The following is a 17,166-nucleotide window of genomic DNA, read 5'->3' on the forward strand; positions in this document are numbered from 1 at the left end:
GATTGTGAGAGAAAGTACATGCAGGGAAAGTTAAAAAAAGTAGGGAAAGTGCTCAGATTTTCTCTGATGATAAACAAGCTCCTCATGACAACAGTGAATACCAGCTCTCACTGGCCATTCAGGGATCTCTCTGAGAGTAGGACACTTGCTAAGTGCCTAACACTAGATAGCCAGAATTGAGTTTTTCAGTCTGTTTAGGTAGGAAAGATGTCTGTAATCTGGAAGACAACAGCAAGAGAAGCACCTACTGCTTTAAAAGGGGGGGGGGGGGGGGGGAAGAAGATGGGTGCAGTCTAAATCTGGCTGCTACAGTAGCAGGTATCATACACACCTACTAGATACTCTTGCATAACATACCCTCTGCTTTCAATTTCTAAGGTAACATGAAGAAAACAGTCTGGATCATCATACAACTTTCACAGCTCAGCACACAACATGTGCTACAGCAGGAGCCACTGGAAAGCAGGGCTTCCCTCTCTTCCCCCTACCCTTTATGAAATTCTGTGACAGCTGCTGGATATTGTAGGAAATTACAGAAACCTGTAGGTTGCTGCTTTTGTTTGCTGCTGGCAGTGGAGGGGGCTGCTCACATATTCTTGGCACATTTCTACATCTAAATCTAAAATCATAGTTTAATTTCCTAAGAATTACATGCTATCACATTCATAATTTTCTAGCAAATAGGTTAGGATGCTTATCTCCGATATGTTTTTACCAGTTTTTAATAGATATCCCTGTTTTGCTTTGCTCAAAGAAGCTAACCAGATTCTTGTTCATAAAAATCGTTCAAGCAAATGCTCCATTTTCTAAATATTTCCATGATTTCAGAAAGGCTGTCAGGAAAAAAAGAAAAAAAAAAAAGAAAAAAAAAAGAAGAAAAAAGAAAAGCCAAAAATCCACCTTTATGCAAACAAAACAGAAAGATGGTACAAAATGTTCACTGTCCCAGATGGGCTCATGCTACATAAGGTAACTCATGGATCAAGAGTTCAGCTCCCAACAGCAGAGTGAACTCCAGAGTCTTGGTTTGGTACTAACTGTATAACTTGGGATTTTTGGTTTGTGTAATTTCTCCTCCAAAGTGACTTTAAAATCTAAACATCTCCTCTCCCCACCGTTTAGGTACAGACAGCTACTGTCTCCATACAAAATAAATCAGAAATCAGGCCATTAGCTATGCTTTTAAGAATACTAAGCAGTACTCTATCTGTGTTCACAGTGATACAGCTTTTCCCAAAAAGCCTTATCACTGGTAGGCAGCAGTGAAATAAAGTCCTAAAGAAGAAGAAAGATGAAAAATGAAAGACGAAAAGTGAATGTGGATATAAGCAAAAACTGAGGAAAGGGAAAACAAACCAAACCAGGCTAGGAATGAAGATAATGAAAATGGTCAGGTTAGCAGCCCAGTGAGACGCAGCTAAGTACTGTCCCCAGATGGGAACCTTGGCCTGAGGGCAAAGAAATGAGTTTGGGCTCCTGGAAGAACAGTCACATTCTGGGTCAGGGTCTTTAGTTGCTGATTAGCACTCATGGTCAGCTGCAGTCACAGAATGCTGGGTTTAGTAGGGGAGGTTATTTTAATGAAAATGTTACAAAATGATGGATCCCAACTAGTAGAGAGGAGAGATTTTTTTGGAGGCATTGAATGATAATCCCTACATGAACAGAACTTGGGAAATTCAGATTTCAGTACCAAATCTGTGTCTGAGGCCATATGTGGGAAGAGCAGCTCACGCTCCTTCATGACTGGACCAAGTGTCTATGGATTTATACAGCACTTACAAAGCATCAGTAAATGTACTCCAGATGGCAAAGGGAATGGGTACAGTTGACTTTCAACACAACAAATCAGATTTAAAGCCCCTTTTCCCTGTCACTGCCTATTTTTTTAACAGTTTGGGGTTAAAACTTATTCCTTGGCTGTTCAGTTAAAGATAATATTTGCCCTGAGATCCTCTGTGCCAGAAACCCAAACGCACCCCTGAAGATTTGGAGGCACAGCAAACGCAGCTATCAGCTGGATTTCAGGGACTACAAAACATGTGTCAACCTCAGGCTTATACTGTCTTCTCCTGTTTGTAGTTTCTGTTTCAACCTATGGGGTTTTTGTTTGTTTGTTTTTAAAAGATTTTTCTTCCTGTTTCTTTAACCAAATAAGGCTGTTTTTGTTCTCCTAATTTCACACAATTGTTTTTTCAGGGAAGAGGCAGATGAAAGAACTATTTCTTGTCAGAAATACTTGTACCTGGGTGACACACTATTCCTTATTTGGTTAAAACACAGATTAATGGTGTTAGCTTGCATTCTGCTTTATCAGTCACTGTTCTGGAGCTGTTTCAAAGAGCACAATGGGATTCAGAGCTTCAGCATTTGTTGCTACAGCAGTGAGGATGGATTTGGATGAGTTTCATGGAGAGCTGCAAACATGATTCACAGCTGCTCCTGGCTTAAAGATATATAATCAAATATTTAAACATGAAGTTTTCAGTTTCCAGTAAACAGATTATTTGAAAGTGGTAGATTATGTTTAGGAACACTCACCATAAACATCATGTAAACATGTCTCATGTTGCAGGTTTCTGCCAAAAAAGCAGGGATCATCATCATCACTTAGTATGTAAACCTCAGATCTTATAAGTTAAAAGTGTACTTTTAAGTAAAAATATAGGATAGAAAGACCAACAGTGTTGCAATTTATACAACATGTATAGTACAAGCACTTCAGAAGCTCTGAGAAGGCTCCAGGGCTCCCTCTGTTTTCCCCACTGGACAGTAAGAGTTGTAATTTTGAGGTCTCTGGGCTCACAGTTACTAAGGATGTTATTTGCTTGGGTTATCATTGTAGTAAAAAGAGCATGCAGAGCCTGCATGACAAAGGTCTTTCAGGACTTTTATAACAAACTTTGCTTCCACCTAGAGAAGAGCATCCCTGTAGGGATGTATTTATCCCAATTTTTATTTCTAGCCAAAATAAGAGCATGTCAGTCTTCAATGCAACATGTGCAAACCATCTTCGGAACCAGTGACACCCCACACACACCCTCCTACCTTCCATTCTGGCACTTGAGCTAAGGCAGCCAGAATTGCTTCCCCAAACGGAAAGCACTGCACCCACACCCCTGCAGACACATCCCAGCTACTTGGACCACAGCGTTTTTCTACTTGATGTACTTTAGTATTACTAAGAAGTTTTACAAAAAGGCTGTTAGCTGACATGTTCAAATCTTAATAGGGGAATAGGGCACTAAAGTTAGAGGGATTTTTTGTTTTGCTTTTTAAAATACAAGTTTATCAGCCTATAGTGCAACTAGTAATGAAGATGAGCAGTGGCAGAGCATCAAGCCTAGCAAGAGTGTGGAGGCAACCCCCCTTGCTTAAACAAGCAAGCAAACAAAAAAACCCACCACCCCAACACATTTATGCTAATTTTGATCAACCTCTGCATTTTTGGTCTTACAGTGTGTATGTGAACAGTTGTGGCATAGCAATGAATCCTTTCATGCTGCAGCAGGAGACTGTAGGGAATTGCCGAGCACCCTGTAGACTGTTGTTTTTTTCAGAGTACTCTGGGTCCAGGTACACGTGGAAGCCACAGCACAACTAGCTCTGTAGGGAAAAACTGCTTCTACTTGGGAAAGCAAGCATCAGCAAGACTAGATTGTGTGGAATGAGAAGTGGGAGGATATGCACAAGTGAAAGCTGTTGTTTGCGATTTGGCTTCAGATCTGGGCCCCTGGCTCTAGTGATGTTCCCTCCACCACCAGTTGTCACTCTTGGCCTCCAATAAGGGAGTGTAAATAACCTCTCCCTACCTCACCTGTGAACTTTCAGGTTACTGCCAGCAAAACTGCCCTCTTTGCCTTGCAATTAAACTATTCAGGTTCAGATGGAAGTCCCAGTTTAAGTGACACATGCTGTGCAGCTCACCTCCGAACAATGGGAAGAACACCAAGAAGCCTGCAGTATTTAAAAAAGAACATTTTATTGCAAGAGATTACAGACCTGGCGCTATGGCCATATGTTTCCATTACATCAAAATTGCTACCCATGTGTCAGGCAACAGCACCTACAAAGCATGGTGGATTGAAATATCTGAAATCATAATGCAGTCAGCTTTTTGAAAGAAGTACCACCCTAAAAAGATCTTTTTAAAAACAAAGTCAAAACTATATAAACCAATTTTTTTTTTTTTTTTTTTTAAATATGAAACTGGTGTTTAAGTATCCAGGCCATTAACTACTGTGATAAAAAATGGAAAGGTCTGTTCACCAGCGGTCAACTAAACAGGCTTTGTTCACAGTCCTTACCATTTAGTTAAAAGCAAGTACTTGTTATTCACTGTTAATCTTTCCACATTTGTTCAGACATTTGTCTTCTGTAGGTTTTCAGAATCAGGTAGAATTTTAATAACCCCTCTCTAATGCACTAGTGACATGCAGGAAATCTACAACCAAAACTGGCCCAGAGAAAGCACTGGAGTCAAAATAGCTTTGCAGATCTCCCCACCTCAGTCCTGTGACACTGACCTTTTGAAACTCTGGATGGATGCACATCTCTGAGCCCCAGTTCATGACTCACGTTCCTCCTGTGATCTACTTACCTCAAAGACCTTGGTGATTTCCCTGAGTGTGGCTGAAACGGTAGGACTTTGAAGAGGCACATAGCTCAAACACAGAAAGTCTGGCCCAGGACATAACTCCCAACTGTTAGAATCCCCATCTTTGGCACATTAGGTGCTCGCTCTCCCTCCGCAGTGGCTAGTGTTAACTATTGCCTGGTCTGTGCTTTTTCTCCCATCAAGAAGATTCTCAGCAGCTCACATCCTGGCTGGGTAAGGTGAGCCCTGGGGAAGCAGAAGGTGGATCTGTGGGCAGAGCTGGACCACCTCAGCTTGTGGGAACAGTCCACCTAAGACAATTCACATGATCAATATATGAAGCAGTATATGGCCAACAGGAGTAAATGCCCAGGGAGCTTTGTGAGCCAACATTTGTTATCCACTTGCCTCCATCTCCCATTTTCCATGTATGGAGCCTGAACACACTACCACTTGGCAGCAGCTACCACAGGCACTTTAAAATTATCTTTCCAAGGTCCTGCAAAGACCTGTCAATGAATGCAGAGTTTTCACTTTTTAAGATGATCTGACAGTATCACTGGGACTAGGGGATACAGGCAATCATCTTACAGAATGCGGGGGGGTGGTCTTCGACAATTTCCCAGACTTCTCTAAACATTCTGAAAATTCCTTCGAAATTTTTCAAAGGCTGCTACTTAAGAGACCTTTACCAGAAACTAGGGTAACTCCAGAAACAACTGAGATTATGATAAGGAACCAAAATCAACCAAACAAAAATGACTATGCCTCTGCAGCCTCTACCCCAAAGCAATCTAGCCAATGTGAACAGACTAACACTCGTGCTTGTATGTGCAGTTCTGAAAGTCCAGCACAGACTGCCATAGAGCCTCTCAAGCCACACATCTCAAAACATGAGATTCATATAACAAAGTGACTGATTTAATTAACTCTGTTCTACCAGATTATTTAGAATACCTGTAACTCTGGAAAGGGGGATTTATATCTCCTCATAGGTAGGGACAGAAGATCTGTATTGCCAAACAGCAGAAACCAAGAACACAAATAGCCCTACTTGAGGACTAGAGGCTAAAGAAAGCTTAAGGGTACTCAAATTTTTTATTTTTTTTTAAAATCACTCAGTCCGTATCAACCACATAAACAATTAATTTAATAATCAGAAGAGTTCTACCACTTCTTTATATATTTCAAACTATATTGTCAAGGATCTGATGCAAGCAGGGCACACAGCTCCTTGTGCACCCACTCAGAAAGCCTGTCACTGAAAATTGCTGCTCCTCACCAAGAGAAACTATTTTTGGAAACTAATCAGGCCTAGAGCTCCCTGCTCTTAAGATATAACCTTGCGTTTTAGTGTTACACAAAGCAGCTCACTATTGGGGTTTAATGAATTAAATAGAATTAACTATTTTTTTATTATTATGAACCTAGTATTTGCTACTGCGAATTTCCGCACGGTATGGCTTCACCTTACAAGCATTCTTAACAATACTAGATAAATATCATTTGCACTTGATTTTTTCATCTGTTAAACAGCCACAAAATATGATGCTCTCACAAGCACCTTTTTTGGTGAGAAGGGTAAACAAGCACTCTATTAAAGCATTATAAACATTCAAGGTGATTTGATCACTTCTCTCTTCTGTTGCAACACATTGCTGTATATCTTCCATTTTCACAGCATATAAAAAAAATCCCACAATCATCCACAAATTTAGAAATTTGTTAAGTCTGCATACACATAATTTGTCTGCAATAAACTTCAACATCCCAGCAATCTTTCCTAAAATCTCTGAGTATTTTATATCCAGCCTTTAAATGTACTGATGTAGATTTTCTAGTTTTGTTTTGTTTTTTAAAAAACGGGAATAAATTTTGACAATAAAGCTAAAGTTACCTGTAGCAACTTTTATAGCAAAACACCTGATAGCACTAATTTAATGATAGCCTTGACAGAGCTAGGATGGCCTTGTCTCAGGACTGTGTCCTGCACGCTGTGCATTTTTAGCCTATCTATAATATCAGAATGTTAACAAGCCTCATGTGTTAACTCTGAATTGCACACATACAGGAAGACAGACATTTATTTGTATTTTCCACCAATCAAATGTAATGCATCTGTGAACAAGTCAGTTTATTGCAAGTAAATGTACTTTTACTTAAGATCATGAGAAGATTCTAATCTCAAGCAAGACAAATCAATTTCACAAACTTAATTCACACAATGCAAATAAATGCTTCACATTATAGACATTTAGATTTTCTTTAAACCTTTTTATTTAGAGATTTTTCTGGTAAGGAGATATACCATAGGAAAGCAATTTCACTGGCAGTGAGGTATGTATATACTCTACCAAAATACTCCTCTTGTTTTAACTGCTTTTAACTTTATTTACATATAAAGAAAATATCAATGCATATCCTTGGCTTAACTACAGTATCTGTTACCCTATATGAGTAAAATGAAATGTTACTTGCATACAAAATTGATTTGTAGAGGAATCTGATTTGATTTAAACAAAAATCATGTTCTGAAGACAGTTTGAATGAACAAACACAATTCATCATGACCAAGACACCTGCACCATATTTCCATCCTCACAGCACATTTATTTCAGTAATTCTGTAAGTAGGTCCTTAGCATGAGCATAGTGTTACAGTTTTCATACATATAATCACATCCAAAACAAGCTCTAAAATTTAAGTTGTAAACATTCTCTTCATATGTAGAAACATTTCAATCTGTGTTCAATTTTCTAAATTGATCAATCTTTTAAACAGAATTATAAATGAAAAGTCTACTCTAACCGTGTAGTGAGCAATGCTTATTAGTACATTTCTACAGTGTTAAATAAAATAGTAGAGAGGCAAACTTCTGTAAGCAAGTCAGACTTGAAGTAAATCATCATAAAGAAACAAACTTGTTAACAAAAAGATGCTTTGTAATAAAGAAAGTTGGATTGAATCTACTATGATACAAAAACATAAGGGTAAATACCATCTTTGTTGACAAGTAGGAGGTAGCATGGATGCACCACTTTATTGTCAGTGAGAAATGCAACTGAAGTAAAGAATATTTCCTTACCATAAATTTCCAGTATTATGTACATATTTATCTTAGAAATTTGTTTAAACAAGTTTCCCTCCACTTTTTAGTACAAAAAGCCTCATGTGATTTAAAAAAAACACTTACACACCTAGATAGAATAGTACTAATTGCCCTATTTGAATGAAACAGTCTCTTGAACTATGAAGTACATGATATTTAATGCCCTAAGTTGAGTAAATTGTATTAGCAGTTCTTGGTATTATACAAAACACTACATACATACAAACAAAATATAATAATATCTTATTTTACTATGTAATTCTTTTTGGAATAAAGAGAGCCTTGATTTGGGTAACACTGAAGAGAACATGGTTTCTTTGTTTTATTAAAATCTGCCTTTTAAGTACCCATGTGCAACAATTTAAAAATGGCTGCCATACATGTAATGGTCTTGTATTGATAGTGAACACAGTAACTGACAAAAACATAATAAACCTTAAAAACACATCTTCCACCCTATATAAAATATAAAGACTACTTACTGTAACTGTTAAGTATTCAATTTATTTTGATGTTACTGCAATTCACTTCCTCTATTTTTCTGTCTTTAGCATTTATAAACATAATTTAGTGTAGCGATTTATTTTAAAAAATGACAAAGTATTTCAAATTTACATCCAATTAAAATTCAAAATTTTTCCTTGTTCTATGATGCTGCTTCTGCCATCAGTAAAGAAAATGAAGTTTCAGTAATTGAAGCAGGCTTTTTGAGTAGTGATGTGACTTCAACCATGCCAGCTCCAGTCCGTGGAAGATTTGCGTTGACAATGTGTCGCTGCAAGTGCTTTATCCAGTCTTCTTGAACAGACAAAGGTCCTCGAAAGACCAGACCACAAAACCTATGCAAATATTAAAATTATTCCATCAAGATATATCTAGTTCTACTGAAAAATTATAAACTAAAGACATTAAGTGGAAAGTCTTAATTTTCGTGAAGTTTGTTTCTACATATTTTAGCTGGAAACCTTAGTAACTGAGTTCATTTTTATTAACTGTGAGCACAAAACATATGCAGTTTATACACCTTACACTCTTACACTTTAACACTAGCAACAAAAATCTGCTGTTTTTACGTAAGGTTTCTTTGAAGGACAGAGTATTACTCAGACATGACCAGTAAGATTTTAGCTAGAGAAACGGTTGGCAATCTAATACCTGAGTATGACTGATCCAAGCCCTCTTGTTATAGGCAACTGCTTCCACCCCCCACCCCCCCTTACTAATTCAATTTAATCACAAACACATTTACAGGATACAATCTTAAACTTTAGGAGTAAAATTAGCAAGCTCTTAAGAACATGTTCTTTCAATTTAAAATAACCCTATGTACCTGCATCTGAGTATGTAAACTTCATCAGCACTATGAGGTAATGGCAGCATTTTTTTCTTGCTTCCAGATCTTGACCTTGACTTCTTTTGCTTACAATCTAAAGCTAAGAAGAGAGAAATTTCCATACGTGAAAGTGATACTTCAGTGACTGTTAACCAGAGATATTTATAGTTAGCATCTCCTATAGTAATAGTGAAAAGACATCTACCTCCTTGTTATTCTACATTTACTCATAATCTAAATCCAAAACAATGACAGTAGGCTCTAAGAATTTTACTGGCAAAACACATGAAGCTTAGTTTTTTAGTTTAGCACAGTGCTTGCTCTTTAAAAGACTAGATAATTGACATTCAGCATTAAACTGTTGTTTTAGTATCAGCAAGCACCTACTAACCTATGGCAGAATTATACAGAAGCAAAGCACCACTAGAAATTCCCTTTCATGCATAAAACACTCTCAAAATCTTGGAACTTGTTTTGTAGTTCAAGTATCATCATAAGATCACTCATGTTCAACCAAGTTACAACTTCACAAAGTTGTAGCTTTCAGCTAATAAAATCAAGAATTTCTAGTTTGAATAAAACACCTGTTTTTAACATAAAGCAAAAGTGTCCTTTTATTCTAAGAATTTCAAATGAAGCTTTCCCCTCACTCCTGACTGAATTCTAATATGTTTTACAAAAATCGCATATCAATCCTTGGCACCAGTGGGAGCTGGTATTAGGACAATGAACAAGGGATGGCAAGGCCACTTTTAAAATTCAGTCTAAGCATTTGAAACTATGTATTAAAATAATGTGTGTGAACAGGAGATGCATAGCAAATGAGTTCAGTTAGCACTGAGGTCTGTACTTCCCATAAAGAGATGTAACACGAATCTGGAACAAAACCTGGAGATTCAAAGTAGCAGCCAAAGTTGCGGGATGAGGGGATTAAACTGAGTCAATATTGTTATACTGAGAACAGCTGATAAAGCTCAAGAAAAAACAAGAAGTCTGGGACTGCTTGAACTGAGAAGTGTATCTAGCTACACTGTATTCCAAAACACAAGACACTGACACTAAAACTCCACAGAAACCTGAGAGACAGTAACAAGTGCTGTTCTTGACACCAAAAAGGCATAATGCTATGCTACTGAAGCATCTTAACAGTAAAATTAAAAAAATTATTACACTTAAGTTTTGACTCCTGTAACACAAAACAGAAGAATAAACTTCTTAGCATTCTGAAGCATAAGACATCATCTGGGGAGGCAAAACATACTGATATAAAGAACACACAGTCTTGATTGCATCCTTCATTATTCTTATGTCCTCCAAATGAGCACCTCTCAAGCTTTTACCCTGTAGCCAAACTTTTAACTTGTAGATACACCAGACATTTCCCAGTTCCATCTCCAGATTTAAAGATTCCTACAGTATGTAGAAAAATTAGAATGATTCTTCCGAGGTTTGAAGGTACCAGAGAACTAATCAAACAAGTAGAAAGCAGATACCAACCTAAAGAGACTTCCTTTGGACCCTGGGTCAAGCCATCATTAGGAAGATGAGGCTCAACAGCATTTTATCTGATAGCAGCAACAAAAGTCTGGATATAAAGGCAGTAACCCAAGGTGGCGGGGGAGAGAACAATAGAAATGGCCAAGATACCTATTCACTTTTCCAGAAGTTAAGGGGTTCTCAGTGCTTTATTCTCTCATCAAAAGCATATTCTTCATACAGTTAGGAAGAAAAAAGCTAACTATCTTTCAGGCTGTAGGAACTACAAAGTAATATAAATATTTTACATACCGCACCATCAGTAACAACATCACCAGAAATGTAAGATAAAATACTGAAGCCCAGACACCCGTGCTCTGAAGAGAATTATTTGCACAAAGGGCAACTTATCTGAAGCAGTTATTACAGCAAGCACTTTGCCATTGCTGATTTTACAGAACATCACGAGAAGGAGGGAAACAGAAGTCAGTATTATCCAAATGCAAACACACCTGAGTTGCATCTGATGTCAGTTAGTTGATGTCAGTTGATACGAGTTAAAAAAAATAAAGCAGTAGACAGTAGTCTCCTTCTAGAGAAGCCTACATGCATTGGAAACAAGAACTAGTTTATTTCCTTCATGTTGGCAAACTTAAGACATTCACTCCCATCAATGTATTTGATTTTACCCACACACATTCCAAGTGTTTCAGAGAGCTTTCACTTTCTTAGCAGACCTAAATTGGTCTTCTGCAACAGTTCCTGAAACCTAATTGTTTTGAGTGTGTAATCTTCTAAGAAAAAAACCCCTCTGAACTACTGTGCAATCAAATAGACAGCAACACAAACAGAAACGGCCATAATGTACCAGGAGAGGTAGCTTCTACTTCCTTGAAAGGTAGCTTTTCCAAGAACAATGAGAAAACAAGGAAAACAAAAGAATAGGCATCTTCTCCGAGCCATTTATGATGGAGGCTCTAGATAGAGAAATTACAAAACAAAGAACAGAAAATACCACAGTAAAAGACATCAAGAAAAAAAATTCTGATCACTCAACGCATTCTCAGAGTAATTTACCTAAGATTGGAAGTAGATTTGCCCAAGCAAGATAGCTGTTGTTACAAAAGATAGAAAATACTAAGAATACTAAACCTGTGTTCTGCAAGACGCATTTTTTGTTCCCTTTGTCTTTTGATCTAGTGAACATATTCCTTCACATTTTAGGGTGCACAAAGCAGCACAAGTACATTCTGAAGTTACTCCAGTGAAGCAGGAAGTGGAGAAAGACTAACATCTGGGTAAAGCTGATTGAAAACCATAATTTCAACACCGGTTATCAAATAATTGTACCAGTAACTGTCACATTAATTTCATTTTTGTCTATCTAGAAACAAGTTTAAATGAAGTCACATACACACACTTAAGTACTCTATTGATATGATTCTTACAAGTGCTTTGCAAGCATCAAGTCACACCATTGCCTCACCCATAAGAAAGCATAGCCATGTTCTGACCAAAACACAGTTACTGTTCTTCCAATGCCTTTACTGTAACAAAGCATGACCTCCTCAGAAACTATGCTTTTAGCACTTTCAGGAAGAGACCAAGGATAGTTTAGCCCTAGTAAGCTGCATGGAAATTGCAGCAAATTGCCAGAGAGAGGCAGGAACTACCTACTGTTAATGCCTACTTTGTGGCTATCACAACTCCCAAACTATCATCATTCTCCATAAAGGCTGAATTCTTTTTGGAAGAATCCTCCTTCCATCAAGTTTGGCCACCTGGTGTTTCTAGTTGCTATTCCAAAAATTTTTATGCAAACAACCAATTATACCACTTCATCAAACCTATGATACAGCATGAGAGAGAAACAACCCATCTAAAACAAAAGACAATCAAACTTTGAAGGAAACTCCCTGAGGCACTCAAGTTCAATTTCAGAGCACACTCTACAGAAAAATATATGCTACGTAAAAAAGCTGCATATAAAAACCTTCTTTACCTCTGTGACTGCTTATGAAGAAATAATACAAGCATATGGAGATGAGAGGCTAAAATGAGCATGCCTAAGACAACACGGAATTAGAAAGTCACAATTAGAGGTCCTTCATGCCACGACATTCGGTCTGAAGTTCACAACTGAAGTGCATTTATGCTAATTTGCCTGCTCCACTTCTTGATGTCCTCCAACATGGAACACTTCTCATTTCAGGAAGACTGAAGTTGTGTTTTTATTCAGACTTCATTACTTTTGTCATAAGTGTTTGGTGTATGTACACTAGCACAAGTTGAATAATTGCATGCATAAGTGGATCTAATTAACCATTTAAAAACACTGCCAATTAAAAAGTAAAAAAACCCCCTTATCTTTCTTACATATTTATTCACTATTTTTTCAAATTCAATCACTTGCTAGCTATCCTCATCATTACTGCATTTAAAAAAAAAGCCCTCCAGTAATTTGTTCCCTAAAGGATTTTATAGAATACTAAAAATTAGCTCATAGTGCCGGTTGATCAGTTATAACTGTAAGAGAACAAAATAAAGACACACAAAGCCAGTGGATCTCAAGATTATTGTTGTAGCCGCATATGCTTCCACAGTAAACTTCCTGAAGCCATAATTTTGACAAAGCAGTATTAGAAATCATTTGAAAGTATAGTGGCTGCTTGAACTGCTACCTCAGTCCTACTGTTGGCTCAAAGGCCAGACTCCTTGCTCTGTATTTTATTGATCTCTCTCAAACTTCTGAAAAAGCAGTCTCCATCTACAGAAGGAAAGACCAGAGAAGAGAGTGGTGATTCCCAGAAGATGACAGTTGGTAAGAAGAGACTGAGTATGTGAAGAGTCAGCGAAGAGAAGATGTAAAAAGCCAGGGTGCAACAGAATATAAAGAGACTTTGGGAGAGAAGAGAGGCCTAGAGAGAAGAAAAGGAAGGAAGCTGGATATACAAGTGTATCAAGAAGAGTGAGATGCATTTTGAAGATTTTGCATAGGTCTGTCCAATGCTCTAATCAGAAGAAAGGAGCAGGTTTGCCACATGCTCTGATAAACACTAATGTATTGCTATTCACCAAAACAGGTATAAAAGGAAATTAGCATTTACTCAAGATGAGCAATTAAATCATTACATTGTTCAAAACTGGACTGCATAACAAAAACCCATGTTCCAGTCAGACATCTGAAGACCACAAAGCAAGCACTAATACAAAATCAAGTAACTATCCAAATGAACCTAGACTGGCATTTGCTATACAGTGGAACCATACTGCATAACTATAGGCACAAACTAAGTTTAACAAACACTAACCTTGGACAGCCAACAGCCTAGAAAGTTTCACTTCTAGGATGTTTTTTTGAGTTCATCTTAAAATTTACCATTATGATTAACTAAGTCTATTATACTGCTAAAACTGTCAAGTTGCATTTGAAAAAAAAAAAAAAAGGTAAGATTTAACTAAATGCGATCAAATTACTGACTGAAAGCACAGGGCATCTGCTAGAAAAGCAGTGTGATAATAGTCAATATCAAAAACATATGCAGACAAACTGAAAAACTGAGCAGAAGACTAGTATGTAAGCTAATGTAGCACTAGGAAAGGTCTCACTTTGGTGACATGCAGATATTACTCTCTTACTAAACAGAAATGCCTAGATAACAGCTGCCAAATAAAAGAATTACGGCATTTATGTTTACATGCAATTTTGTATTTACAGCAAGAAACTGAGACAGATATTCAACCAAGGTGATTTCTTTTTGGTAGTGACCTTTACTTTAGAAGATATAAGAAAGGCTTTGTGAATACAGAAGTAGGAACCTGTATAAATGTATCCTCACTGTCTCCATGCAGGTTCCAGGCTGAAACCAAATTGAAGACATTTCAAAATTGCTCTCAACCACAACAATTTTTTAATACGAAAAACTGAGATCTCCCCAAGAGCAACACTCATAACAAAGTTTAAAACTAGTGTGTGCTAGTGAAATCTTGCATTAAAATAACTGTCTTTACAAAACCTCTAATATAAAGTGGAATATCAAATAAAACCACTGTGTAAAAGCATATCATCTGGTCTACAAGCCTTGCATTGAGCTTGCTCAAATGAAAAGTCAATAGCAAAGTTTAAAAACTTCACATTTACAACAGTTTTAATGGTAATAAGATAATACAAATATACAGTGGCTGCATAATGTTACAGGTAGAATTTAAGCCTAAGTTATTGGTTTCAGTGAAAGGCTTTTATTCACACAGTACAGGCTATTTATCTGGCTCAGCTCCAGCTTTTGAGATAAAAAGATTTTTAAAAAAAGTTTTGTTTCTAACTTTTAAAGCTTTGTTTCTAACCTGATTTTAAACAAACTTCCAGGTTCAATGACCTCAAGAAAACTCAGGAGTTTTCTTTCAGTTCTTTTAAAGAAAGTGGCAACTGTTCTGATGAGTAATCTACTACTTCACTAGCAAAATACATTTCTTAAAGAAAATAAACAAAAATGCCTGAAAGCTACCTTCACTTTTGCCATTTAGTAAAAATGAAGCTGAGGTACAAGGACCTTGTCCAGGACCCAATCTCTGTGTACTATCCTGTTTGTCACAGTATCTCCTCCACTGAATTACTGTTAAGATTTCAACATGTAATTTAAAAACACAGATATTGAAAAATATTTCACCAATAGGTATACAAGTGAAGTAACTCAACACAGGGCTAATATCAAATCACAGCAGTGGTAAATGAAGTCCAGCATCATCATCTCTGTACTGAGTAAACATGAAAATTTTCAGAATCACTAACTAAAGGCATACACTCCTACATACTGGGTATTACTGCATCTGCTGACTTTCTTCTAAATCTACTTTGTTATAGCACTTAGTATAACATAAGACCTGGCAGCCACAGGCCCACTTTGTAAAAATATTTCTTTTAGCCTTCTGCAGATTAAAAAAAATAATAAAAAAATTTATGCATTTTTCCAAAGCATTATGTAAAAGTCTGTACACCAGAAAACTGGTGGTTTCCCTTCTTAATCACTGAATATTCCAGACTTCAGATCTCCAAATTTTCCTATGTTCCATCTCTGCTCCCCAATTTGCTGTTGATCATACTGAGTCCCACTAATTTCAGCAATAATCCAAGTAAACTTAGAAACTGCTGACAGCCAAGCAAACTGCAGGTCTCTGGAAACAAGTCAAAATACGGTATATTAGAGGAATTTCAAAATGAAGTGTGTTTTAATAAAAAACACTAACAGCAGTGCCAAATGCGGTATTACACTCACTCAATGGCAGGCCAGGCAGTTTTTGGGTTGTGATCCAAACAAGAAATGAAACCAACTACGTACAATATGTTGTTAGAAATACACAAACTGTAAAATTACTTCCTTTTCCTATTTTAACTACAGTATTCTTTGTAATTATAAGTACTAGACTGTAAAAATTACTTGTTGGTTTGTTGTGGTTTTTTAATTTATTTTTTTCTTCCCCTTCTCCTTTTTGAGGTACTTTTAAACACATCATTAGAAGGCCAACTAGTTGGTTTGGAAGTTGTGATATTGTAGGAGAATGAATTTAAGTGACCATCTCTTAGTTTTGCTTACATACCTTAAGTGTTGGGTCCAAAATAAATGAGTAAGAATGAAAATCAGACACAAGAGTGGACAACAGCAACATTCCTTTTCTTACAAGTTGCTGAAGTTTTATGGCAAATAAATTGTTTACCAGCAGAAGCTTCAAAATTACTTCCAATTAACATATGCTTTTGTCCAGTCTGATGAGGAAAATGTATCATAGACAGACTTGCTTTTTACATCTGTAACAAAACATACCTGTCCCAGTCAAAAGTCCAGCACTCTTCTTTCGTGCATAAGCGCGTAAGTGGTTGGACAGGCTAACAGCACTTGTAAACGTCGTATTGCAATGCACACACGTTCTAAGCTTCACAGGCATACCTATCATTCAAAAGAAAACTATAATCCAGTTCTCTCTTCAAAAAATGAAATTCTCAAAGCGTTGTAAAAAGTTTTCTGCAATAAAGATGGTTTAAAATATATTCACTGCATTGACGCAATTGTTTAGTATAAGGATCCAAGTTAACTGTTATTAGTTTTCCATGTAGTGCTTTAAGCCAAACCATGTTATTTGAAAAAGAACAGAAAGGAGGCAACTTGAGCCCATTAGGCTACTCTGCATTTAATACCTACTATCAAGTTCCTACAGATCTCCACATTATGAAGGTCTAATCCCAAAATACAATCCTGCAATTTGAATAGCACAATTCTGTTGAGAAATTTCAGAGCTTGTAACATTTCTAATAAAGAGAATTTAAAAAGTCTAGTTGACGAAGTGATAATTAAAAGTGTTTTACCCATAAGACTGAAGAGCTCAATACTAAATTAGGCTGCTGTTGAAGGCTCGGAGAAAAAGGTGGTAAAACACACCACTGAACAGCTGTTAGACAAAACATTTTGTTCAGTGCATTTTCTGTTCATTACTTTAGATGCGCAATTGATAATGAAAGTTAATGATTTGAAGTTTTTTGCTAAAATCTTTGTGCTAAATAAATGATCAACAAAGCAACATGCTATTCATCACAAGAAAACAGTGAAACAATACTGAACTCCTCACTTACCAGAGAAAGAAACCATTATAACTTATCCC

At 36.9% G+C, this 17,166-nt stretch overlaps 1 protein-coding gene across 7 annotated transcripts in view; it reads right to left on the reverse strand.

The window, feature by feature from the left end:
• Positions 1 to 3,960: 3,960 nt before the first annotated feature.
• Positions 3,961 to 17,166, reverse strand: part of ZNF644 (zinc finger protein 644) — an 81,454-nt gene continuing 68,248 nt past the window's right edge. For 6 of the 7 annotated variants that reach the window (XM_074906549.1, XM_074906546.1, XM_074906548.1 and 3 more), the window contains exons 6-7: positions 9,037 to 9,139; positions 3,961 to 8,545 (exon numbers count right to left, since the gene is read on the reverse strand). In XM_074906549.1, coding sequence (XP_074762650.1) covers positions 8,353 to 8,545; positions 9,037 to 9,139 — 296 coding nt within the window. In that variant the 3' untranslated portion in view covers positions 3,961 to 8,352. Of the gene's footprint in view, positions 8,546 to 9,036; positions 9,140 to 16,334; positions 16,458 to 17,166 lie in introns of all 7 variants that reach the window. The other variant, XM_074906553.1, reaches the window with a different exon arrangement.

The sequence above is a fragment of the Athene noctua genome, chromosome 5, assembly GCF_965140245.1.
Source record: "Athene noctua chromosome 5, bAthNoc1.hap1.1, whole genome shotgun sequence".
Lineage (NCBI taxonomy): Eukaryota > Metazoa > Chordata > Aves > Strigiformes > Strigidae > Athene > Athene noctua.